Source organism: Talpa europaea, assembly GCF_964194135.1.
Source record: "Talpa europaea genome assembly, chromosome: 4".
NCBI classification, from domain to species: domain Eukaryota; kingdom Metazoa; phylum Chordata; class Mammalia; order Eulipotyphla; family Talpidae; genus Talpa; species Talpa europaea.
Genome location: NC_140070.1, coordinates 146,562,481 through 146,588,034, shown reverse-complemented (window position 1 = coordinate 146,588,034; position 25,554 = coordinate 146,562,481). Strand labels below are relative to the sequence as shown.

Sequence of the window (25,554 nt, the reverse complement as noted above, 5' to 3'; positions counted from 1 at the left end):
AAGCGTGCCCAGGACCGAGCCAGTACCCGCCCACACCCCAGGCAAATCCCGCAGGCCCTGAGCCGGCTGAGGGGTGGCTGGTCCCAAACACGTCAGGTGGGCATGTCACTCTGCAAGGCCCCCACTCTGCCCGTCCCGTCAGTAGTCAGCCTCGAGCAGGGCGGCGGCCTTCTGCAGGAGGGCACTGTGGCCGGCGTACAGCGGAAAGCGCCCGTCCAACACCTGCCATTTGAGGGATGTCGCTGTGCCCTCGCGCTGCAGGTGCTGTGGAGGGAGGAGCACCTGAGCGCCCGCCCGGCCCTGCCAGACACGCGAACCTCGGGCTGCGGGACTGGGGGTGGTTCTGGGGCCATGTTTCTGCCTGTGTCTTGGGGCGACCCACGTGTACCAGACCCTGCCCTGAGGCTGCCCGAGTTCAAGCTGTGTGCTCGAGCCTGCGGGGCCGGGCCGGGGGCTGTCGAGGACGCAGGGTGCTGTGGGCCGGAGGCAGCGTGCTCACCGGGTGATCACGGGCTGCAGCGTGTGGTTGGGTCCAAAGCAGCGCAGGCTTCCGCGTCCTTGCAGCCCCGTGCGGCCCTTGGGGTTCCTGCAGGCAGGAGGGGTCTGCTCAGCTGCTGCCCGAGAGCCAGAAGGGCCGGGGGGCACTGAGTGGTCAGTGGGCAGCATGCCCACCCCTGCACCTGCCCTGGCCCAGGGAGCCCAGAGCCCAGGCAACTGGCCTCCACAGGAAGTGGGGGAGACTCAGATGACCCCCAACACCCATCGAGTCAGAGGCTGAATCCTCATCACTGACCAAGACCTGCTGGCAGCAAATCTTTGGGGGCCTCCTCAGGGTGGGGCGGGAGCGTCAGGTTACCTTGGGGTTGGCTGAAAAGGGGTCTCCTTGGGAGCAAAATGCCGCCCACCGCGGACAGCTAGAAGTCAGGGGGCCCCACCTGCCGGCCGAAGCCGTTCGCACCCACCACACCTGAAGGTCCCAGCGCCTGAGCCGGCAAGGGGGCAGCGCCGGGCAGCCCAGGACCCAGAGGCCCGACGGCTGTAGCCACAGACAAGAGGGCACCGCTCTGAGCCCTGGGCCCTGCCCGTCGCTGGGAGCCCGCATCGAAGCTGTCTAGTCAGAGATGCCCCTAGCGAGAGAGGATCCGGCTGCGGCCAGGCCGAGGGGCAGGGGCCAGGCCCCGGGGTGGGCCGGGGCAGCACTCACAGCGGGCGCCCGTCCTGCGCCACGGAGGCTCCTGGGCAGCCACGGGGCTGCAGGAGGCCTTGATGCCCCAGCCAGATAAGACACTGGCAAGCAGCGAAGCTAAAGAGCCTCACACCGTGGCGCGGAAGATCTAACATTCCTTCATTTTTTGTTCTTGGTCATAAAGAGAGACAAAATTTCCCAAAAAGTGCACTAGGCTATAAATTACATGTACCAGCAGCCTGCAAGCAATTGGCACGGAAAATTACCGGTTTAGAAAGTAGTTACTACACAATGGGCCCAGTTAACAATGGGAGACCATTGATCGTCTGTATCTGACAAGCAACCAGCACAGCAATTATAGCAAGTCCTTTGGTTTTTGAGAAGTTTCCTTTTTATTTAGAAGTTTCCTAGGAAAGTTTTTAAATGAAGTGGACTGTGTTAAGGAGTTTCTAGGGAGAAAAAGTCCTGAGAGCCGAGCAGCCGCTGGTCTCCGGCTGAGGCCATGAGAGTAGAAGAGTCTTTTGAGGCTGAGGCTCTGGCTGACAGGGGTGTCCTGGCGGCTCTCCGGCGTCTGAGGTCATTGTCTAGCGGAAATAACAAGTTTGAGTGTTAGGTCTGGCTTTTTATCTATGAACCTTGAAGGCGACTGTCTAGCTGGGACCCGCAGAGGCCAGCAGTCCCTGGGAAGAAAATACACTCGTGGTTTCTGCTTTACACGTGAGAATGTACTTTTTTGATTACTAATAATGAATAAATAAAGACCTGCTGAGTCTCTCGGCAGGAGATACCAGCACCTCACCAAGGGCCGGTGACTCCTCCTTCTACCTCATGCCCTTCCCCTCAGCCCTTAAGTTTCAGCCCTTAACGTGTCGCCGAGGCCGTCTCATCCTTTCCGGAACCCCCGACACGACATTGTGCCGGAGGGTGGGCCCCGGCACCACGGGGCCGTCCAGGGCATCGCAGCTGATCCTGGACAGAGGTTCCAGGGCGCCGCGGCCAGGAGGCAGGACGCAGCCCAGGAGAGAACAGGGACAGTGACCCGCCGAGCCCCGCTGGCCCGGGCCGGCCCTCACGGGCTGTGGGCCGAGGGGGGGCCCCGCCGCGCCTCTCCCCAGGCCCCTTGGGAGCACAGGCCCTGCCCGCAGGGCCAGACCCTTGCCCGAAGAGTTCCCGGGGTCGCTCTGGGGCCTCCCACCCAGACACCCCCACCCCGCGGCTGTGAGGAAGCTCAGGGCCGCAGGGGCACGCACCTTCCCGAAGGGTCCACCGCGTCCTCACTCTTGGCCGGGTAGTCAGGCGGATTGTAGATGGGGAACTCTGTTTGCGGGAGACGTGGTTCCCCTCAGCCCTGCCCAGTGACTGCTCGGGCACCCACAGCCAAGGCACCCAAGATGCCCCCCGGGCGGGAATGTCCCCCATGGTCCTCTGCCCCAAAGTGGGCTGCCCCCCCTCCCGACCAGCTCCAACCCCAGCACTGAGCGGAACCCTGGCCCTGGCCCAGATACTGGCAGGACAAAGACTGGGTGGTGCTGCCTCCTGCAACTCTGGCTGTTGCCAGCCCACAGGCCCCACAGGCCTGACCCCCAGGAGCCCCCCCGGGCCCGATTCCCGGCTGGCTGAAGTACAGGGGACAGACTTGTCTTCTCTCGCCCACTTGACATGGCTTGGACTCCGATGTCTCCAGGAGCTGCCCCCTGGCAGCACGATGCCCAAGAGGACCAGGTCCGTGGGCCAGGACTCCCCCTTGGAAGGCCCAGTCTGGTCAAGCCGGGCTCGTGCCCACAGCCCACCTCTAGGCACAGCCAGACCCCTGCCTGGAAGCTGCCCTCTCTCGCTCCCCCAGGCGCAAAGCAGGCTGGAGGAATGCAGTGGCTGGCACAGCCGCCCACTCACCTAGGTTGGGGGCGCGCTCCCCGCCCAAGCTGGCTTCCCTCAGGGTACTGGCCACCCAGCGCAGCACTCTGGCTGTCTCAGCCACCTGGAAGGCACGCATGTCCCCAAGGGGACTGTCAGCATCGGCCCCTGCGCTCCTGTTGCTCCAGCCACCTGCTCCCCGGGCCGGGGCCAACGGCCAGGGCGCTGGGGGCCTCATCCTGCTTCCCAGGGTCAAGGCTGCCCACGGCCAGCATCACTAGGGGGAGACAGTGACCTCTGAGGCTGGACACCTGAGCCCATGGAAACAGCAAGGGCCCCGGAGAGACAAATCCGAGTTCAAGGAGAGCGTGAGGCCTCACACCTCACCCCGCCAGGTGCCCTGTGGTCCTTAGGCCTCCCGGAAGCCAAACGGCCTCAGCACAGGGCACAGGGGACAGCTGTGACTAACGGGCCGGAGAAGGCAGCTTGGAGCAGCTGCGCCCATTAGGGGAAGTCGCCAAGGCCAGGAGAGAAGGTGACCAGCAGATCCCAAGCTGCAGTTGCCCCAGCCAGGGGCCAGCTGACGGTGGCCACCCCAGTGCAAGGGTCACACCACCCCCAGCACGGCGCGGCTGGAGGAGGCCGCACTCTTGACAGGCACGGAGAGCGTGGGGCGAGAGGGGACCCCGGCGCAGAGGCCAGGGACACCAGAGCAGAGCTCCCTGCTCCTCTCAGCAGGAGGGGCGCAGGCAGCCTGAGGGCCTGCAGGCTCCAGTCCAGCTGCCTCCAGAGCGCCAGCAGCTGCCACCCATGGACTCGTGCGCCTGTGCCCAGGGGCTGGGGCTCCTGAGGGTGAAATGTGCGCTCACCCTCCGGTTCCAGACGCCAGTTCTAGGCCGGGCCGGGGGAGTTGTGCAAGAAATGCAGGCTAGGCTGGTGCCTGCACAGGTGCCCAGTGCACGGGTGGGGACACATGGCCGGGTGGCCGGGCGGGCGGGGGACAGCCGCACTCATGCCCATCACACCCCTCTGTAGCGCTCCCGCAACCGAGCCCAGCCGGCCTCAGTGAAGACTCGGGTCCAGGCCCTCAGAGCTGCCCGCCTCGGCCTAAGGGCGCGGAGCCAGCAGCTGCTGATGGCAGGCCCAGGGCTGTGGTGCGGGGCCCTGGGATCCCGCCCCCCCAGAAGGGCCTGGGCCCACCTGCTCCTCCAAGGAGGCCAGTCTCTGCTCCAGGGAGCCCAACTGCTTTAGACAGTCCATCTCCAGCAGGTCCACCACGGCGTCCACCCTGAGAGATGGCACAGCTGAGCCCGGCCAGCGCGTCACAGGGGGTGACCGGCACCCGGAAAGCAGCAGGGCGGGAGGCCGGCGGGGAAGACGGGCTGAGCGTGCCAGGCCCGCGCACAGCTCACCGCTCCTCCAGCAGCCGCCCACAGGCTCCCACCTGCCCGTGACCTGCCCCTCCGCCCACTGGGCTGCCTCCCTGGGGCCAGCGGGCGGCGGAACTGCAGGACCACGCGCAGGCGTCCCCCCCAGGTGAGCCGGCACCGGGCCGCCCTCAGGTGGGCACGCGCTGGTGCCTGCACTGCAGCGAGGGAGCCCCGGGCGCCCAGGGGGCGCTGCCCTGGCGCGTACTTATGGCTCATGTCTTGGATCTTTTGCTCCGACCCCTGCTGCTGCTGCTGCTGCTGACGCTGCAGGTAGTGGTCCTTCCGGCACGCCTCCCAGTCCAGAAGCTCGGCCTTCTCGGCCTCCTCGTCCTTCTCCAGCGCGGTATCTGGGGGCGGGGAGTAGAGGCACATGAACCCGAGGCGGCCGCAGGGCCCCGACCCATGCGCAGGCCTGTCCATGAGGCATCTGGGCCCCGGGCGGAGCCGCCCGCCTGCCGTGGGAACTGGGGGTTCAGGCCCAAGCGGCGTCCGTGCCCGCCGACCTTCCAGGATGTCGGGGGGGCCCTCGAGCCGCAGTCCTCCTGCACCCGGGGACGGCCAGCACAAGCCAGTAGGGAGGCTTACTGAGCGGCTGGTACCCCCTAGCGGGAGTCTCCCAGACGAAGCTCTTCCGGAGGAGCCACAGGTGGCTGAGCAGGATGAGGGGCGGCGGCAAGAGGGGCCTCCTGCGGTACTCCTCTATCAGGCTGTGGCGCTGTAAATTCCAGAACTGGTCTGTCTTGTCCTGCACGTTCTGGATGGTATAGCTGGGGGACAAGAGGCACCACCGTTAAGACAGCGCCCCGCGGGCCCCGGCCGAGTGGGGGGCCGCAGCGAGCGCAGGTGCGGAGACGCGGCCGAGCTGGCCCCCCAGACAGCAGGGGAGACACCCTCAGTGGAGGCCCAACGGCCCGCGGGCCCGCCAGGCAGGGTCGCTCCCGGCCGTGTCCTGGCGCCGCACGCCCAGGTTTACAGGCCGGCTCGCGCCGCAGCCCCGGCGGCCCCTCGGGTGGGGTCTGAGACGAGGGGCTGCGGCTGCCCTGCCGGCCCCTGTGGCCCGGCCCAGGGTCCAGCAGCATCAGGAACGGTCGCCCGCAGGGACAGCACGGCGGCTCCGCTGATGCCAGGGCAGAGGGGGCTGTCCCCGGGCGGAGGGGGCGGCGGGGCTGGCAGGTAACTCTGGAGGGTGCCCGCCGCTGTGGCGCCTTCCGTGGTGAGAACCGCACGGGCCTCCCCACGGCGGCCTCCGGCGCCCGCCCGCCCACAGGGACGCGTCCTGCCAGCCTCGCCTGGGCAGCGGCTCCCTGACCGCACGGGGACGCGCCCGCAGGAGCCTCCGCCCCAGGACCTGACTCCTTCCCACACACCACCTGCTAACAGCGGCCCCTCTGCCGGCCGGGAGCCCCGGCGCCGTAGAGCCGCTCCCTGCAGTGTGCGCGCCCCGGGCCCCTCCAGCAGAGCCAGCGCCCCCACGGCCCAACCCCGGGGTGGGGGAGAGCAGGACGCGGGGGAGCCCGGCCCTCGGCTCCCCAAGACACGGCACCAGGCCCGCCCTGTACAGACGCGGCAGCCGTGACCCGCAGAGGGGGACGCAGGTGCCAGCCGGACAGACCCGCCCGCGTCCCGGGCCTGCTGGGCGGCGCCCCGTGGCCTCCCGGGAAGGGGGCGCCGGTGCCACTCACTTGAACATGGCGATGAGGAGGTTGAGCAGCAGGATGTTGGTGAAGAGCAGGTAGACGCAGAGCAGGGTGACCGTCAGCCACTCGGGGAACGCGGGCTCCTGCCGGGCAGCATCGCTCTCGGGGCACTTGGGCTTGTAGGGGTCCGTGCCGTTGGGGCTGCAGTGGTCCAGGCTGAAGTTCACTCCTGGACCGAGGGCGCCCCAACAAATCACCAGGCGCCCCGAGCCGGGGGCCCCAGAGAAGGCCCGAGAGAGACACCCGTCCTGCCCCGCACCCTCCGCCAAGGGCGGCTCCACTCCAGCCCCACGCTGCGGCCCGCCCGCTTCAGCTTCTCCGCCAGGCCCCGCCGGGCCCCGCGACGCTGCTCCAGGGGGGACGGCGGCCGCCACGACAGCTGACACGCGCCCCGGCCCTGCGCAGCTCAGGCAGGGGAAGAGGCTTCAGAAAGAGAAGCAGCGCTTTGGCGGGGCAGGGGGTCGCCCTCGGTGAGCGGTGGCCACACCGGACGCCCGCAGCTCACCGACGCGCCCCCAGCGCGCACCCCGCGCCCCGGGCCTGTGCATTAGCGCCAAGGACACGCGCCAGGCTGCAGCGGCGGCGAACTCTGGGCCGCGTCGGGGCGCGCGTGCTTCTCTAGACTTGGATTTTTTAATTTTTCCACAGCGAGCGCGCGCTAACCAGCGGCTCCGAAACACGCGCCCCCGCTCCGCGCCGGGAAGAGCAAATCAAAGCCGCAGGGGAGGCCGCCGCACGCCCGGAGAGAGGCTGTTTCCACAGGCCAGAGACAACGCGGTGAGGGAGCGGGGAGAGGGCACCCCTGGGCTCGGCGCGGGCACGCGAATCCACGCGGCCTCTGTGCGGGGCGGGGCGGGGCTCCCTCACGATGGGCTCGGCTAGCCCGCGTCTGGTGTCATCCGGAGGCTGCGGAAACGCTCTTCTCGGGCCTCTGCCCGGCACACTCGCTGAGGCACAGCTGCGGGGAAGCTGCGTCCCCTGAGGCGCGACCAGGCAGGAGGCCCATCGTGCCGCGGAGCACTACTCAGCTGAGAAAAAGGTGGGTCCTGCCGTCCACTGGCTGGACGTGAGGTGACGAGGCTCAGGGAAGTGAGTCAGAGGCAGACGACGCCGGTGGGTTCGCCGCTGCGCGGAGGGTGAAGTGAGGCCAGTGCACGCACAGCCCAGAGAGGAAGGCGGCTGGCAGGAGGGGGCTCGGCCGGAGGGCGGCGGGGGGAAGCGACTCGGAGACAGTCACCACGCACACAAGCCGCGCAGTCCGGGTGCGGGTCGAGCGCACCCCAAACACCGGACGTCGCCACCCAACGTGGCTTCGATCAAACGCGTTTTTAAAGAAGCACTCACCGCCCGAAGACCCTCCCGCTTGGGGTGACCTTTATCAGGGAGGCGCTGTCAGCCAACCCCCCTTCCGGCCGACACCCCTGACTCCGGAAGCTCCCCCTAGAGTGTGAGGCGGCGGGAGACCCCCCCACCCGAGGCGGCAGGAGCTGAACGCCCCCGCCCCCCCCGCAGCTGTCAGGCAGCCGTTACCGTCGATGTAGTCAGGGATCTGCCCAAAGATGGCGAGGTAGGACTGGAGGATGGCCCCCCGGAAGATCCAGTCCACCCGACGCTCGTTGTGGATGAGGATGGCCTGGTTGGCCACCCCGAAGGACACGACCCACACGGCCAGCAGGAAGAGGAAGAAGAAGACGTCCTTCGTCTGCAGGGACAGGCAGCAGCTGTGCTCAGGGCCTCCCCGCCCAGCCCGCGCCCCTGCTGCGGAGGGAGACCCCGACACCCACACCAGGGAACCCCGGAGCTCGAGGCGGGGAGCTGTGATCGCCTCACAACCTAAAGGGTGCTGGACACCCCGGAGATGTGGCCGGGGTCGGCCATGACCGCCAGCCAAGGAGAGGGACACCAGGAGCTATAACACGGATGAGGAATGAGAGGTGGAGATCAGGGAAGGCTGCCTGGAGGAGGTGACATACAGGCAAAGACCCAGAATGGCTTTGCCAGCGCTGGGAGTCGGGGTGGGGCAGGGACCTGGACACGGACTGCGGCATCCGGGAGGGACTCGCTCGCAGCCGGCACCCAGCTCGTTCTCTCACCATCCGCTTCAACATGATGATCTTGGGCCCGAGAGTCTTGCTGACGGTAAAAATGTGCATGAACCGGAGGCAAAAGATGATGAAGTCCAGGGAGAGGATGATGCGGCCGGGGTACAGCATCCCCGGGGTGAGCCTGCCGGGCAGAGGGGGTTGCTCAGGCTGCCCCTGCTGCCGCGTCCCACCCAGGGGGACCCCGAGGCAGAGCTGCGGCAGCCCCTGGGCCCTGTCGTAACAGCCGAGCGCTGCGGCCCTCCAGGAGCGCTCTCCGCAGGCCACAGCCCAGCCCCGCGGGCCAGCAGTGCCAGGAGGGGGGCCAGCGCCTCTCCCTCGGAGAACAAGGGGTTCCTGGCAGAGCAGACACAAGGCCGTCCCCAGGGCAGGAGGGACGGGGGCTGGGGCAGCCCCTCCTCACTCCTCGGGTCCAGGACAGACGGTCTCGGCCAGCGTGTGCCCGCCCGAAGGACGGGCGCGTTTCAGAGGTGCTGGGGCTCACGGTCGCAGCCGGCTGTCCCCGCCACCCGGCCTCTGGCAACGGGAGGGCGTCCCCGTGGAGTGGCGGCCCGGCGCCCACCTGCAGACCAGCCCCGCCAAGAACAGCAAAATGGCAGCGACGTCCAGCTGGTTCCAGGAGTCGCTGAGGTACCGGCGCGCCGTCCTCGCCAGCCCGCTCCAGTGGGGGTTGCAGAGGAGCTGCGAGAAGCACCTGCTCTGAGGCCAGCACGCGGGTGGCTCCTCCCAGTGGCCCGGGGTCCCCCAGCCCTGCCCAGCCCCTGCCTTGGGACCGTTGGTCCCAGGGGAGCCCAGCTGTTCCCACGGAGCCCCAAGAGGAGGCGGGAGGTCCCGGCAGCTACAGAGCACCAGCTGGCCTGCCCGCACACCCCTGCAGGTACCGGCCCCTGGCCCCGCGGCTGGAGGGCACGTCCCCGCGCACAGGCAGAGCCAGGAGCTGGCGGCCTTGGCACTGGGGCTGCCCCCTTGGTGGGGGTCTGGCTGCTACAGGCCCTGAAGGGAGGGGAGATAGAGGCCGGGCAAGCAGCGGGACAACCCTGCTCCCAGCAGCAACCCCTGTGGGCCTTGAACCCCAAGTCCAGCCCCAAAAGGTCACATTTGCCACAAGGGGGTGCAGCAAGGACACACCGTGAGATTAACTGAGCCCTGAACCCTGGGAGGGAGCCACCCCCAACAAGTCTCTGATCTCCTGGGCCTGGGGTCACCGCAGTCTGGAGGGATTCGGGGGGGCCTCGGCTCCAGGGTGGTCGAGAGGGCGCCAGACGCGGACCGGCCCCAGCAATACCCCTGCGCCCCACGGCCCGCGCCCCTGAGCAGGGGAGGGGAGATGGCGCTGGTGGGCACCCCCGGAGGCGCTCCAACCCAGGGGACCCCCACACGGGTCACTGCCCGTGTGGGGAGTAGGGGACCCAGACAGGTTTCCAGGACAACGCGCTTCCCCTCGGGGCAGGGGAGGGGCAGAGCGGTGGGGTGACCTCCCCGGGGTCCCGCCCCCCACCCCCGGGGCAGGGAGGGCCGGCACCTGCCGCAGCTCCTCGCACGCCAGCGAGACGATCCACACGTAGACGATGATCTCGCAGCACGAGGGCGCGGGCTGGAAGTCCGCCATCAGCACGTAGGCGAAGAGGCCGAGGAAGGCGCAGTAGGACAGCACGTTCAGGCAGAAGACGCCCACCGGCGCCGCCAAGAAGGCGCACAGGTGCCGCAGGCCACGCGCCGGCCACGGCCTCCGCTTCCTTCAGGACACACCCGCTGTGAGAGGCCATGGCGCCCCGCCCTGCCCCGACGCCCCGATCGCCCCAGGGGACTCCCAGACGATGGCCCTCTGCGCAGCGGCCCCCACGCGGCCTCGGGAAGGGGCATCCAGGTGGCCCCTCGACTTGGGGCACAAAAGAGGCTTTTGGTACCGGTTCCCTAGACTGCGATGAGACACCACTGCAGTTGGGGGAGGAGGGCAGGTGAGTGTGAGGGCAGGTGGGGAGGGCAGGTGAGTGTGAGGGCAGGTGAGTGTGAGGGCAGGTGGGGAGGGCAGGTGGGGACACAGGCAGGGGAGGGCAGGTGGGGCCCTACAGGCCTTGGCATTGGACCCTGCACGGGGCGCTCTGCCCTGCTCCTGCCCGTGGCATCTCAAGCACTGGGGTGCAGCACTGAGGACTGGAGACCCCTCACCCAGGCCCTGGGGATGGAGTCCTGCCCAGCCCGCGCCCCCCACACCCCACGGGACCTGAAGCCCACGAAGTCGGTGAAGAGCAGCAGGAAGACCACCATGCACAGCAGCACCTACCACAGCCTGTTGTCCACAGAGAGCTGGCCCTGCCACACGCTGGTCAGGAAGGACTGTGGGCAGAGCAGAGGGTCAGGCCGGTGGGCACCTGCCCCTGGTCCCTGGGGGAGGGTGGTGGTCCTGCCAAGGGAGGGGCGCACAGGCTGTGCGGCAGGCGTGCGGTGGCCGGGGAGAGGGGGCAGGGGCCCGAAGGGGGCTCAGATCGGGATTCTGGCCTCAGGACCCACCTCCTGCCCCCAGCGGCCAGACCCTGTAACCCCCATGGGGCAGCGCAGGGTGTGCCACGGGGGCCGGGGGCCAGACCGCGTGGGCAGTGAGGTGCTCGGGACCCAGCACCCAGGAGCTGCCTCCCCACCTCCCCCCCCCAGGCCAAGTAGGGTGGCATTTGGATCCTGGGGCACCTGGGGACCCGTGGGGCCCCAGAGAGACACCCAAGAGGAAGGCTCCTGCGTCCTCTGCCTGCACCCACCAGTCTGCTCCCCGCAGGAGCGGGGGCTGCCGCCTGTCTGCGGCCCCTCGAGCCTTGCCCGGGACCCAGCAGCACCGCAACCCCGGGCATGACGAGGGTCACCTGGACGGCCCTGTGAGATGCGAACTTCTTGTCATCGGCCTCCAGGGCCAGCCGCAGGCAGGTGGTCTTGCCCCAGGCCTCCGACTGGCGGGTGAGCAGCTTCCACGCCCTCTCCTCGTCCTTCCGGTAGCACTCGGTGAACACCCCTGCGGAGGAGGGGCCTGTCTGGCTGCGCTGGGGCCGGCTTGGGGTGTCCCGCCCGGAGGGCGCAGCCTGGTGGGTGGGGCCGAGCATGGGGACCAGACCGGTGACCGCGGGCGCCAGCTCACCGATGGCCTTGTCCTCATACTCGCCGGCCAGCGCCTGCATCTCCTGTGAGTCCGGGTGCTCCTCCTTGGCCAGCGCCTTCAGGATCTTGGTGCAGCCCAAGGCCGCGGCGATGCAGTCCCGGCTCTGAGGACCGGAGGCCGCAGTGAGGAGCCGGATGACGCGGTCGGGGGAGCCCAGACGCGCTGCCCAGTGGTCACACGCAGCCCCGGCCGGCACAGCCACGGTGAGCACCGGGTGGCCTGGCCCCCCCAGAGCCAGGAGCCCTTGCTGGGGGCCAGCGCCCGCACTGGCCGGGCAGCCTGCCGGCTGGCGGCCCCTTCCCTGTCCTGCCTGGCAGGGCCGCGGGGCTGGCCCGGGCTTCCTTGCCTCTGGCCCATGCGGGCGCGGAGGGACCCACAGGGGGAAGGTTCCCAGCCCAGGCCAGCCCCAGACCGGCTCAGGCGCCCCTCGAGCCACTGCCCGCGCCTGGGACCTGGGCACGCAGGGCAGCGCCGGCCACGCCCCCAGAGCTGCCCCCCCAATGCGACCACCTCCCACACGCACACCGGCCCCGCCCCATCCGCAACCCTGTTCCCCTGGAGCCTGACCCTGGGTGCGTCCTCCCACCCACAGCAGCGGACCCGGTTACCTGACCCCAGACGATCTCCGCCAGCTCCCGGCGGTTCTGGACGACGGCCCAAAGGAGAAGGTCCCGGACCGGGTCTGCGGTGAAGGCGTCCTGGCTGGGGGCGCCCTTCTGGGGGCAGCACGGGCCCGGGCCCTGCATCGGAGGAGCCGGGTGGTCGGCGCCTGGCCAGCCGGCGTCCCAAGGCCTGGCGCCGAGGGCTCGGGACCCGGGGGGCAGCCTGACCCGGCCCCGCGCCTCCCAGCGCGGCCGGAGCCCTGCGCCCCCCCGGCAGGGACAGCCTCGGACACTCCGGCCAGTCCCCGCTGAGCTCATGTCAGGAAACTCCTGCAGCCTCAGCGCTCAGGAAATCTGCCCCCCCTTAGATCACAGACTCGGGGTCCGCGGAGCGCCCGGGCCGGGCCTTCCTGGCAGCGCCCTGGAGACAGGACGTGGGCACGAGGACCGCATGGGCACACCGGCCCCTGGCCTCTTGGAGGTGGGGCCCAGCGCCCCTGGGCAGCAGCTGCCCCGAGCCCCTGAGAGAAGTGGAGACTCTCTGGCAGGAAGCCTGCAAGAGCAAGTGCCTCTTAGACCAGCAGGTCCCCGAACAGAGGCCCCGGAGCGAGGCCGGAGTCGTCCAGTGACTGCGCGAAAGGGCCGCCCGATGGCCTCTGGAGACCGGCCGGGCTCGCAGCTCAGCTCGGTCGCGTGAATGGGGGGAGCGAGGGGCTCCGCGGGGTCTCACAGCTGGTGGGGAGGCAGCAGAACCCCACAGACTCGCGCAGGCCCTCGGCCAGAAGCACCGAGGCCACGTCCAGAGCGGAGGCGTCCAGGCCCCGCTCGCAGCAGCGTCAGAGGACACAGACACGCGGGAGGGGCTGCTACGAAAAGGCACCAGAGCCCGAAGGCTGGGGGTTCTCGCCCTATCCGTGCGGCAGAAAAGAGGGCGCTGCCTCTGGAGCCCCGGGTGGGGTGACCTGGCCCAGGAGCCCGGGGCCCTGGCGGGCGGGCGAGGAGACCCGTCCACCCGCCCAGGACAGCCTCGGGGGCCGCCGGGCTGCCCTCACCAAAAAGACGGGGCCACCGGTGTCCTACCCGTGGGTGCTGCTTGGGCCCGGGAGCCAGCAGTGCCACAGACCGGGCTGGCGCTCACCTTGGGCTCCATATGGTCGCTGGGCCCGTACAGTGGCGGCACAGAGTCCCCCAGCAGCTCCTGCAGCACCCGCGACACATGGTGCTGGCACAGGATCCAGAGGTCATGCTGCAGCTTGCGGTGGAAGAGGCTGTCGGGGTCCAGGTTCTGGTACAGGGTGAGCAGCTTGTCCCGGGTGACGAGCTCCGTCAGCTGCACCCCGTTCTCCAGGAAGAGCTGCACGAACTCAGGCTTGTTGGCGACGAGGGCGGCCATCATGACGGGGTGCAGCTCTGAGGGCTGAGGGCGGCGCCGGGTCAGGCCTCCGGGAGGCGGCCGGTGGCCCAGCAAGGCGTGGGCACTGTGGGGGCCGCCCCCGGGCCGGGGCCACCCGGGCCCTCCAGAGCAGCGGCCTCACCTTCCGCTGCCACTCGTCCGTGAAGATCTCGCTGCGGGCGATGTCCACGCGGTTCCAGGCCACCGCCAGCTTGAGCTGGTGCAGCCAGGTCTCATGGCCAAATCGGTCGTGGCTGCGGGAAGCTGGGGGGCGCGTGGGGAGCATGTGGGGCACGGCCTCCTCTGCCCACCCGCATCTGGGGTCTCCACTGAGGGTCCCTGCCCACCCTGGCCTCCGGCGTGCGGCCCCCGGCACACGTGGGCCCCCCGGAGCGCGGCTCTCTCCTCGCGTGGCACAGACGAGGCCTGGATGGCCGCCCCCGTGTCCGAAGGTGTGGTGTCCTGGCGCCTCCAGACCGGGGTTGCGAGCCCCCCGCCCCCGTCCCCGTGTTCTCTCCCTGCCCCCCCTCTGCCCAGATCACCTTTCAGCACGGCCTGCAGGATGGCCACATCCACGTCCTTCTGGCCGTCCCTGCCCTCCCGGAAGATGGTCAGCAGCTGCCGCCTCCTCACGATGTCCTGGATCTGCACACAGAGCGTCCCCCAGGGGCGGGCCCTGCGCCCCGGCCGCCCGCCCGCCCGCCCGCCACGGCCACACCTCGCTCCCACCGGCGGCCAGGACGAGGACGCTGAGGGGCCAGGCACGGGGCGCCCGCCCGTGACCGCAAGGGGCAGACGGTGCTGCAGCTCAGCCTGGGCTCGGCCCCTGCCCGCCCAGCTGTGCCCCTGACTCTCTCCCCCCAGCAGCCACAGCCCATGGGTTGCCGCCCGGCCGGGGCCCACCTGCGCGCACACCACAGCCCGGCCCCTGGGCCCAGCCCGCAGGACTGGCTCTCACGGCGAGTCCACGGGCCCCAACCCCGCCCCTGCCCAGCCACAAGGCCCCGCACCCACACTGTCCCATTGCACGCTGCCTGGGCGGGTGCAGCCCCGGTGCTCACGGCCCCCCGCCCGAGCTGGCGCCACGACCAGGCCACGCGACGAGGACACGCGGCCCCACCAGTCCCGTGAGCCCGGCGTTCCGCCAGCCGGAGCCCTGCAGGAGCCCGCCCGTCCCGTCCCCACCCACGGCGCTGACCCACTGGGCCAAAGCGGGGAACCCCCCTGGAGACAACAGTGGAGGGAAGCACTGGAGGGGCCCCGCTTGCAGCCCAGGGAGCGGGCTCCAGAGTATAGGTTCCACCACGCGGCACCCACGGCCGAGCAGAGACGCTCCGGGAGGAGCTGAGCTGCCCGCCGACCCCCAGGCTCCCCCCAGAACAGCCCAGACCTGAAGGCCCAGGCAGCTGCGGGTCCTCTGGGCACTGCCCAGTAACCCCAAGGCGCCCCCGGCCAGCCCCAGGGTCCCACGTGAGTGTCTGTCTCCCTCCCACCCCCAGGCCGTGGGCCCCCCCGGGGGTACAACGGACTCACCTTCTCGGTCCACTCCAGAACCTCGCGCTCGGTGGCTCTCGCCCACACCTCCGGGAGGAGCGCGCCCAGCTTCTGCTGGACCAGGCCGATGGTGATGCTCGAGACGGGCAGGCCGGCCACCTGGGCAATCATGTCGGCCACGCGGCCCGAGCCCTCCATGACCACGCAGGGGGTGCCCCTGGTGATGGCGTCGTAGATGGTCTGCAACACGGGCGAGTGAGCCGCGCGCCCACACCCGGCCCCCGCGCCCAGCCTGGGCTCTGGCTCGTTGGTCCCGCTGCTGGGCGACCCAAAGGTCACGCCCTTGGCACCCGGGAGAAAGGCCCCCAGGCCGCCAGCGCTGCTCCGGGGCGAGGGTCGCTGCTCCCCCGTCAGGCCGGGCGAGACCGGGGCGCCAGGGGAGGCCCACAGACCCCGCGAGCCGGGCGCCAGGAGGGGCTGGGGCCGGCCAGGAGGCTCCAGGGCGAGTGGTGCCTGCTGCGGGCGGGGATGCGGCCCGGGTGCCGTCGGGGGGCCCACAAGGGACCCCACATATGCGGGCCGTGGGGTGCACCTCCAGGAGACCTGCTCTGGGGGGAGCTGCGCTTGCTGACTTGGGGGGTGTTTTCCAGACCCCGTAAGTGAAGCGTCCACTCTCGTGCCCCAGCTCTGAGGCTGTGACATCCCCATGCGATCCCGCGGCGGGAATCCCGCTGGCCCAGGCCCGCGGCCCCCGCGTGGAAGGCCCAATGCGTTCAGCTGTGGCCATGGCCGTGAGCCGGGGGCCTGGACCCTGAGAACCCTCCTGGGACAGCCCCTGGGACGCCCCCCAGCCGCCCGGCCCCAGAAGCCATCAGCCCGTCTCTGCCCAGGGCCACGGCTCTTCCTCCTGAGAGTCCCCCCCCTCCTGAGCGGCCCCCACCCGGCACAGCCTCCCTGGTGCAGCCCGCTCTGAGCAGGGCCCTGGGTGCTGGGGATGGGCACATGCGGTATCCCCCGCGGCAGACACGCCCCCCTGCCCGGCCAGTACTCACTTTTAGGGTGCCGGTGCCCCCCTCCAGCACCACACACACGATGGGGATCTTGATGGCCACGCCTAGGACAAACCCCAGAGCCGACTTAGGGAGCGGGGCTCACCCCTCCACCCGGGACCCGTCCCCGCCCAGGCCCAGCCTGACCCCAGGGCAGCTCCTCAGGGCTCTTGAGGAGTCAGAGGTGGCGGCTCCCTAGCCAGGGCCAAGGCAGCGCCCCTCCCCGCAGCGCAGCCCCTGCTCCCGCTGGCAGGGGTGAGGCTGGCTCCAGCCACGCCCAGGCCTGGCCCTTCTCTACCTATAGGCCATGCCGGCCACAGCCGCTCTCCTCTGCAGCCCTGACACGGGGTGTCAGCCTGGGCCGCATGCGGGTGAAGCCCCAGCGACATCCACTCTGCCCTCCCCGCCCAGCAGCCCGGGGAGCTGAGGAGGCACCACAAACGCTGCCAGCAGCAGGCTCCCTCCAAGGGCCACGTGGCCTGGCCGGCCCCACGCGCACCCCAACACCCACGGGGGGGCAGCGTTCTCAAGCCCGCCCCGCCCAGCAGCGTCGCCCGTTCTCACCTGCCCCCACCTGAGAGGCTGGGGCTGGCGCGCAGCCGGGGCAGGGCATGGGCGGACCCAGCGCGGCCCTCCCGGTCCCCCACCCGGAGCCCCGTTCTCGCCCCCGACACCCCGACGGTATGCGCTGCCCACCGCCTCTCTTGTTGGTCCGCTCCGAGATGAACTTCTCCAGACTCGTCCGCAGCTCAGTCTCCGCCCAGGACTGGCCGTGGGTCCCGTCGTCCGCCAGGATGAAGTGGGAGTGGTTGCTGTCCAGGCAGGTCAGGTGGCCCTGGCCCTCCTCGTCCACCGTGTACTCGGCGGGGAAGCTGCCCTGCGGGGTGGACGCGGGGATCGCCCGTCCTGAACACGGCAGTGGGGGTCACACCCAGACGTCACCGCACCCCAGCCTGCGGGAACCCCGGCCTCGGGAGCGTCTGCGCAGGTGAGCTGAGCTCAGACCTTCGCCTGCGCGACGGGTGCTCCCCGCCGAGGTCGTCACCCGCGGAACGGGGCTTGAGCGGGACCCAGCGAGCAGCGAGGGGGGGCACCCAGGGGCCTCCCCCCATCGAGGATCCGGGGCCCAGGGCCTGGGCCAGTGTGTTCCCCGAGCTCTCCTGACCGTGGGCAAGCTGGACACACCTGCTGGGCTTGTCCCCACTCGGTGTCTGTAGTTAGGCAACTGAGGGGGTTTCCGGGAGGGGGAGCCCCAGGGCGGGCCTGCAGGGGCCTCTGCCTGTGGCTCCCGGGGGTCAAGGGCCTGGCTATGGGGTCAGACGGCCTAGGTCAGGCCAGCACCGGCCTTCAATGAGCCGCTACTGCCCACAGGCAACGGCCAAGGTCCAGGTAGGAGGGCAGAGTCCAGCCCAGGCAGCCGTGGCCACAGCCTGGCCGGCCCTGAGCAAGTCGCCTGCGTCCTGGCCATGTCGACCCTCCCGCCTGCTGCCCCGGGTCTGTGCGCATGGCGCCTAGTGAGGACCGCCTGGCACCGCGCACTCACCGCGAGGTGGACCAGGCTCTCCCGGCCGTGGATGGAGCCCCAGGTGGCCACGCCGATGGTGACCACGTCTCCCTCGCTGCAGCTCATGCTGGACGCACGCACGGCCTCCCCCACCTGCTTCATCACGCCCACGTGGGACCCCCCGGTGATGATCCAGGCCCCTGGGAGGAGCAGAGAGTAGTGGGGTCTGGGTGCCCTGTCCTCGGCCACCCAGAAAGGGGGGGCTGTGAGATCCCAGCCTGGCCCCGGAGACCCAGGTCCCACCTCCCTCCTCTGCCCTCCCAGGGTGGGCCCCTGTGTGCCGGCACCTCTGGGCTTGGCGGGCGAGCGTCCCCCACGGTGCCTGAGGCCAGGCACCAGCCCACAGCCGCGGCAGGCGGGGAGGGCCCCGAGGCCCGGCGTTCAGCGCGATGGCCCTGAGGCGGCGCGGCTCCCTGCTCCCGCCCTCCTGCACAGCCCGAGCCTGGGCGCCGCCCCGCGCGGACACTACCTGTGGTCTGGGCCACCTTGACCAGGCCTCTTTGGAAGACACTCTTCAGTCTGGGCTTCATGTGGAAGTTCTTGGCCCCGCCGGCCACCGAGATGAGGAGGTTGGGCTCCTTCAGGCCCCAGCGCTGGGTCATGAGCTCGTAGAGCAGGCGGGGCGGCGTGTCCCAGGCGGCGCGGATGTACTTCTGGACGCGGGGAGGGGAGGGTGTCAGCGGTGGCCTGTGCCGGCCCGGAGCGAGCCCGGTGGCCGGGGGACGCCCAGGCTGGCCAGACCCGGTGAGTAAAGGCGGCCGTGCCCGCAGGACCAGGGCTGAGAGCCAGGAGGGAAGGGGGGCCTGGGAGGCCACAGAGGAGCCCTCCCCCACATCCACATCACGCGCCCCACCCGTGTCTGGGGAGCCCCTCGACACCCTGTCCTCTCCCGACCTCGCAGCAAGGCCGTGGCCCACCACCTGCCCGTGTCGGCGGCCCATCGGCCTCCCACTCTGGGCCTGACGCTGCCCTCGCTGCCCCCAACAGGTGGACTGGTGTGAACGTGCGGCCGGCGGGGTACGCTGGCGCGGGTGGGCTCCCTGGCAGCCGGCCCCAATCTGGCCCTCCCGTGCACCACTCCTCAGTGTGCCCTCAGTGTCCGGGGGCTGCCCACTCCGTCCCGGCCCCGCAAAGCAGCACGCCCAAACGGGCAGCCCACCCTACCATGTGGGGAGGGGGGCACATCTACTGTCCCCCCAATCCCAGAGGCCCTACACCGGGCAGCCTGCCCCCCGCCTCCCCAGGAGGTCCCATGGGTCCCCAGCCCCTTCCACAGTGAGAGCAAGTGGAGGACACCGACCTTTGCCGACTTGTGGCCCAGACCCGTGAAGACGATGTCCCCAAAGGCGTCCGTGGGCATCTCCCGGACATGCGACCTCCGGTCCCACTCTGTGTCCGGGGCGGCCTGGGGCCGGGTGGCCTCCTCCAGGTGCTGCTCGCGTGTGTAGCCGCAGGCACACACCACCTCCCTGCAGGGGTCCACGGTCACAGGAGCGGGGCTTCCACCCCCACCCCAGGAACACACCCCTGCCCGGCCAGGGCCCCCCACGAGGGTTCCCGAGGCGGAGCGGCCCTGACCTCCACCCCGGGGCAATAATGAGGGGCTCCCCTCCCCACAGACACGGCACAGCGGCTGGAACACGAGGCGCAGGGCTCATAACACGAGATCTGAAATAGCCGCGTTTCAGTGGCAAATCTCCAGTCACACCAGGAGCCAGGAGCTCTCGGGCAGGGTGAGGATAGACGAGAGCACTTGCTCCACAGACGTGGGCGAGGGCCCCCGACAGGCCCGTGGAGCCGCCCTCAGGCCAGACGCTTTCGCAGCAACTACACACACGCTTGAAACACTGAAAAATGTCCAGAGAGACGTGGCCAGTGGAAGCTTTGCCGCTGAAAATGCAAAGACCACAATTTCAGAGACTCGGAAGATAAGCAGGCAGCAGAGCGGAGGCGACACAGAGAAGACCCTCTCGAGGGACCCCTCACAGTGGCCCAGAGACAGAAACCGGACTGAGTGATCCACGAAAGAACAGAGCCTCGGGGCCCATGTGGGGAACACGGACGGGGCGTCGCTGCCTCCAGAGCCCGGGACGAGAAGCAGAGGCAGGGCTGAAGGGCGTGTGACAGAGACGACCAGCCACACAGCTGGGCTGACACGGAGAAAGCAGCGCATGGGACGCGTCATCTTCGCAGAATAAAGGAGACCCAGGAGCCTCTGTCAGGCTGGAGACATGACCTGATTTACCAGCAACCGCACTCGCCCCTAATAACAACTCCACAAACTGAGAATAGGTGAGGATTTAAACCTGATTTTATTTATTTATTTATTTATTTATTTACACAAGCCCTGGGCACAGTCAGAAGCGCGGGAGGGTGAGAGAATTCACCAGAGCCGGAGCAGGGAGCAGAGCAGGCAGAAGGACCGAAGGACACTGCTGAGGGGAGCAGCGGGCGGCAGGAGAGGTCTGCGCGCCACGTGGGACCCTCCTCCGGTGGCCGGGGAGCAGCCGGGGATCGAACCGGCGCTGCAGAGGCTGCCCACAGCTTCACAGCTCAGCGCTCAACCGCTGCGCCGCCGGGGAGGCCCTAAACCTGGTTTTTTTTAAGGGCATCTATGAAAGTCCTGCCGCTCACCTCAGACCAGGTTTCGCTGCTTTCACCCTAACCCTAAGACGGGACAAGGCCAGGCAGCCCGCCCGCCACTGCCAGTCAGCATCGTACCAGAAGGGAAAGGAGGGAGGGAAGGAGGAATAAAAGACACACGGACAAGAGAAGAAGAACCAGAACTTCCTTTATCCACCAGCGACAAAGCGAGTAGGTGTAGAAATTCCTAAGGACGTTCCCAGAAAAAGCTGCGAGACGCGGCAGGGAAGAGAGTTGGCAGGCGCTCAGGCCCACCTACATAGATCAATGTTCCATTTTCTAGCGGAAATAAACAATTCAAAAGTGAACTCTAAAAATCTATTACAAAAGGAAAACAGAGACTGGCCAACATTCCCCATGCTTGGAAAAAAGGCCTCAGTGTACAGACTGTGAGAACGGAGTGACCGACGCGCGGGAGACACGCAGGAGGCAGGGTCGGGCCGCGGAACAGCCAGACGCTAAGGACTGAGAACAGCGAGAAACCCTCGCACGCTGCAGGCCGGAGACGGCACCCGCGAAACACCGCCAACGAGGAGCTCCTCGTCAGGAGCCGGAAAGGAGGGGCGCAGCCTTTCTCAAATGCTGAGAGACGGAACTACCAACCTGGATTCCGTGCCCAGAGCAGATATCCCTGGCGCGGGAAGGGACACAGAGGCGTTCGCAGGCAAGAGAAGCCTGAGGCGCCCTCTGCCGCCCTGCGAGAAGGGCTGGGGGGGGGGGGTGTCAGGCTCTAAACAGGTGAGATGGTGAACGCCAAAGAGCAACGGGCAGTGTCCAATCACGCCGAGGCCGACCTGGCTCCCTCTGGAACGACATACAAATGACACCACCATCCAACACGGCGCCCGGCGCGTGTGGGGGACACCTCGATCCTGCTGCGCACGGTGAGGGAAGGTGGTAGGGTCTCTACCCGCCACTCAAGCGAGTGAACGTGCCCAGCAGGCCGTGCTGTTTCCGTGCCATGTGACACATAACATGCAGGTGGATTGTGCACATACCCACTTCCACGCACAGCACACCTGAGGGCTCCGCTGAGGCCGCACGCACACGTCTCCAGCAGCACGCACATCCTGAGCACCAGTGCAGAGCAGGGAAGAAGCACTAAGGGAGTTGGGGCCCCACTCAGCCCCGGCCCTCGCCTGCCTGGCCACAGGCTCCATGGCTCAGAATTCACAGAAGTAGCCAGGGCTCAATGCGGGGCACCCCGGTCACCCACAAACTGGACACGAGATTCCACAGGACGGTCAGGATGCCTTCAAACCAGCAGTTCCGATGGAAGCTGAACCCACAGCCCCCGAGGCTGATCATGCCCCTATTTTAAGTGACGAAAGCCAGCCCGACGCAGAGCCCCGGCCCCTGTCACACGCGGCGGGAGCTGAAGCTGATTAAGGACAAGGATTTCGGATGTCGGCCTTATGGGCTGGGAGGCTCCTGGACAGAGATGGGGACCCTCCCATCTGGGGGGTCGCTCCTGGGTCTCCCCGATGAGACGAGGGTCCGATCTGCAGAGGAGCCAGGCCGAGGCCACCCAGCACATCGCAGGGCCCGGAGCGACCTCAGCAGGGGCGTCTCTGCCCTGACCTCCTGCCCAGGCCCAGGACGCGCCTCCTCTCTGCCTCTCAGCAGACAGGAGCTTGAGGCTGACCGTGTGTCCGGCGCCACAGGTGACCTGGGGGCAGGGGCTCAGACCCCACGCCAGCTTTCAGCTGTGCATGGCACAGCCCCGTGGCCCCTCCCTGGGCGGGCCCCGGTGAAGCCAGTGAGACTCGGGCAGAGGAGGGAGAGGCAGGCTGGACCCGGGTGTGGGCGTGGTGGTGGCAGGAAGCCAGCCAGGGTGTGGCTTCAGGAGAATCACCCGTTGGTCAGGGCCCTGAAGGCCTCCAAGGAACCTGAGACCAGCACACCGGGGCCGCAGAGGATTGCACGTCCCTCCACAGCGGTCCTCAGAGCAGCCCCAGGCAGCCCTGCATGCCCAATGGCCAGTGAGTGGCCGCTGCTGCATGGACGTAGCCCTGCTGGCCTCTCTGGGGAGGCGTACTAGAGGGGGCCATGAGAGTGAAAGAGGCCTGGTCCTCAGGCTGACCTGGGTGTGGAGCACCCCTGCCCTGGGATTTCCCTCTAGAGAGTGAAATGGGGTGTCCTGGAAGGGGCGACACCAGCTTAAGCACCTGAGTTCACAGCAGAGCCCCCTGCAGCGTGGCCGCCTCGAGGCGACGCTTGCAGCTGTCTCTGCACCCGGGAAACGGCGCCTCCCCTGCAGCCAGCCGGGCCGAGCCGGTGCCCGTCCCCCACACCCGCCGCCCTCCACACCGTCAGCCACGGGGGCCGGGGAGCAGCACTCACCCCGCATCGGACTGGTTGGTGCTCTCCACGAAGCACACGCACACCTTCTTCCTGATGTTCTCAGAAACCCACCTTCTCAGGTTGTCCTGCGGGGGTGAGGGGTGCTGGTGTCAGACCCTGAGACCCTGAGATCCCCACCCATCGTCAGGGCCCTCAGGCACCACCACCTGCCGGGCACTGCCGCAGGTTCAGGGTGACCTGACCCAGAATCACACCCCCTGAGGTTCCCAGAGCACTGGGGGGCGCGTGACACCCCTGCCCCGGGAAGGAGGTAGCACAGGCAGGCTGCCCCTGCCGTCCCCCAGTCTCACGCAAGGGGACCGGGTACCACGCTGGGGCTCGGGACCTGAACCAGGGTGTTGTTGGGGCTCACCGCAGAGTGGGGGACAGTGCCAGGAGCCCAGCAACCCCCATCAGGATCAGAACTGGAGGTGTGGGCACAGGGAGGGCAGAGCTGGCCACTCCCCGTCTCTCCAGGGCTCTCCGGGGTGCCCCTAGGCGGCAGAGCCGTGCCCGAGCCGAGACGCCGTCCCACCTTCTCCAACTCCCTGGGGAGCTGCTGCGGCCCCCTGTTCTCGCAGGGGAAGCTGCTGCCGCGCCGGCGGTGGAGGCATGGGGCCAGACTGGCCACCACCCTGTGCAGCACCCCCACGTCCTCCTGCCTGGAACCAGCCTTCGGAAGGGTGGTGAGCTCCATCCCGCAGGCCCCGGGCTCCAGCGCCGTCCTCCCTGGGGGTGGCCTGGCCTTCAGCTTCCCGAGTGAGGCCTGCACGGCTGGGCCTCGGCTGTGGGGACAGACGGGGCGGTGAGGCAGCACTCGGAGGCCGCACGCGGAGCCTGGCCTGGGCCCAGCGGTCTGCAAGCGCGTGCACAAGCCCAGCCCGCAGGACCCAGGTGACGTGCCTGCGACGGCACCCTGTGATGTCACTCGCGACGTCACCCTGTGATGTCACCCGCGACGTCACCCTGTGATGTCACCCCGTGATGTCCCCATGTCACCTCCATGATGTCACCCAGCGATGCCAGCCCATGCCACCCCGAGTGTTGCCCTGTGACATCATCTACACCTCAGGCCGTGCTCTCCCCCCATGGCGTCGCCCATGCAGGCTCACATCCCAGGGCCATTTGGAAGAGCAGCCCCACCTCACCTCCCTCCACCCTGAGTGGCCTCCAGCACCGAGGACGGCCGGGAGCCGACCCCCATGGAGCCAGGAGCCGAGCCAGCAAAATGCGACTGGCCAGCACCAGCCTGACCCAGATGCGGCCTCCCACCTGCCATCAGAGACCCGGGTCCACACTGGGGCCCCGCGGGGAGCCCGCCGCCCCAGGCACCGCCCCCAGCGCCCTCGGTGGGGCGTGGCCTCCTGGACCCAGCCTGCCCTCAGTCCCCTACACACTTGGGGCCTGGCCTTGGCGAAGGTCTCCAGCAAGCCTCCGGCCTGGCCTCCGGTGTGCCCCGGGCCAGGCTCACGCCCAGGCCCACCGTGAAGGCGGGGCCCGCCAAGGCGTTGCCAGTGGGGCTGCTGCCAGACACCCGCAGGCGCGGACATGGGCGCAGAGCCCACAGAGGCTGGAGGTGCGTGCTGCAGAGAGCGGGCCGGCCACGGGGTTCTGGGAGGACTCAGCAGGGAGGGGAGCACTGGGGAGAAGCTCTGAGAGCAGCTCCGCAGTGGCGAGCAGACTCTGGTCAGGACGCACAGCCGTCCACCCGGCCATCTGGCAGCAGCTGGGCGCAGGCCGTCCCGCCACCCGGGAGGCTTCAAGGGGAGGCACGGCTGCCAGCACCCCATCGTGACTCAGCCCCCAGCATCCCAGCACGCTGTGCGCAGCAGCCAGGTGTGGCCCAGTGAGGCCTGGTACAGCCAGATGTGGCCTGGGTGGCTCGTTGACCCTCTGACCCAGTGACTCTCTGTGACCCAGCATGACCCCTGGAGACCCAGCGTGACCCTCTGACCCAGCATGACTCTCTGAGACCCAGCGTGACCCCTGGTGACCCAGCGTCACCAGGGCTGTTGGCACCGTGTGAAGTGTGCCCAGCGGGGCAGCTGCCCCACCAGAGTGAAGGTGGGGGCATCCCAGGAAGGGGCTCAGGACCCAGGCAGAGAGCCCTGTGGGGACAGGGAGCCCCAGAGCCGCACCAGGAGGGAGCAGAGCCGCCCCACACGGCCCGCGGCCCTCACCACGGTCTTCCCGACGCCCGGGGCGCAGGTGTCAGCCGGCGTGTGCTCTGGTGCCGGGACGCAGCTGAGGGGCCCTGGCTGGGCCGGGACTTCCCGGTCCCCCTGGCTTAGGGGGTGCTCAGATGAAGTCGGCCGAGGCAGCGCCGGGTGCGGGCGCGGGGCAACAGCTCTGCTGCCCGGGCCAGGGCAGGCGCTCCGGGTGGGCGCTGGAAGCACACGCATCCGCGGGAGGGCGGGGAGGTCAGCAGCCGCCCTCACAGATGGGGTCCACGGCCTCAGGGGAGGCCCAGCCCCTCCCCTGGACAGCGCAGCCCCGCCCTGCCACGGGGGCCTGTGGGAACGGCCGGGGCCACCCTGCCAGCCCGGCTGCTCTTGTCCACTTTGGCATCCGCACACCCTGCGGGGCCCATGCGGGTCTGCCCCCCGTCTGCTGTCTGCCCAACGCCGCCCCGCCAGGCTCCACCCTCGCCGCCGCCCCCACCCGCTGCCAGCCGCTGCCTCTGCCAGCAACTGCGCTCCCCCGCCCGCGGCCCCTGCCCGCCCTGCATGCCCCTGCCCACTCCAGCCCCCGCCCCCACCCGCTGCCAGAGTCTCCTGCTGAGACCTGAGCCCGGAGGTCCTGCCCGGGCACCGCTTGGATGCGGGGCGCGCCCTTTGGCAGCACCGGGCCCTGCGGGGCCCTGCGGTCAGGTGGGCCCCGGCCTGGGGCTCAGGGCCAGGCTCCTCCCGCGGCCCCCGCCCAGCCCCAGGGCTCCCCGCAGAACAGGAGTAGGGCCTGGAGTCGGGGACAGGCTGGCCGCTGGCTGAGCGTGACCCTTTCCTCTCTGCCTGCCCGTCGGGGCTCAGAGCACCGCGAGACCCTCCAGGTCCCT

General features: G+C 69.2%; 1 protein-coding gene across 1 annotated transcript; it reads right to left on the bottom strand.

The window, feature by feature from the left end:
- Positions 1 to 495: 495 nt before the first annotated feature.
- LOC311170414 (transient receptor potential cation channel subfamily M member 2-like) lies at positions 496 to 23,706 on the bottom strand (the record flags this gene model as incomplete). The annotated part of the gene is given in 30 exon segments (XM_084232778.1): positions 496 to 714; positions 968 to 1,036; positions 1,419 to 1,425; positions 2,437 to 2,503; positions 3,080 to 3,164; positions 4,241 to 4,328; positions 4,676 to 4,817; positions 5,017 to 5,237; positions 6,153 to 6,336; positions 7,698 to 7,869; positions 8,261 to 8,393; positions 8,832 to 8,950; positions 9,792 to 10,005; positions 10,494 to 10,549; positions 10,553 to 10,606; positions 11,125 to 11,270; positions 11,394 to 11,517; positions 12,023 to 12,276; positions 13,097 to 13,433; positions 13,552 to 13,673; positions 13,952 to 14,054; positions 14,943 to 15,143; positions 15,956 to 16,017; positions 16,649 to 16,829; positions 17,496 to 17,656; positions 17,986 to 18,169; positions 18,811 to 18,985; positions 22,503 to 22,588; positions 23,038 to 23,287; positions 23,651 to 23,706. Coding segments are annotated over 30 exon segments (4,272 nt in total).
- Between the last annotated feature and the right edge of the window lie 1,848 nt (positions 23,707 to 25,554).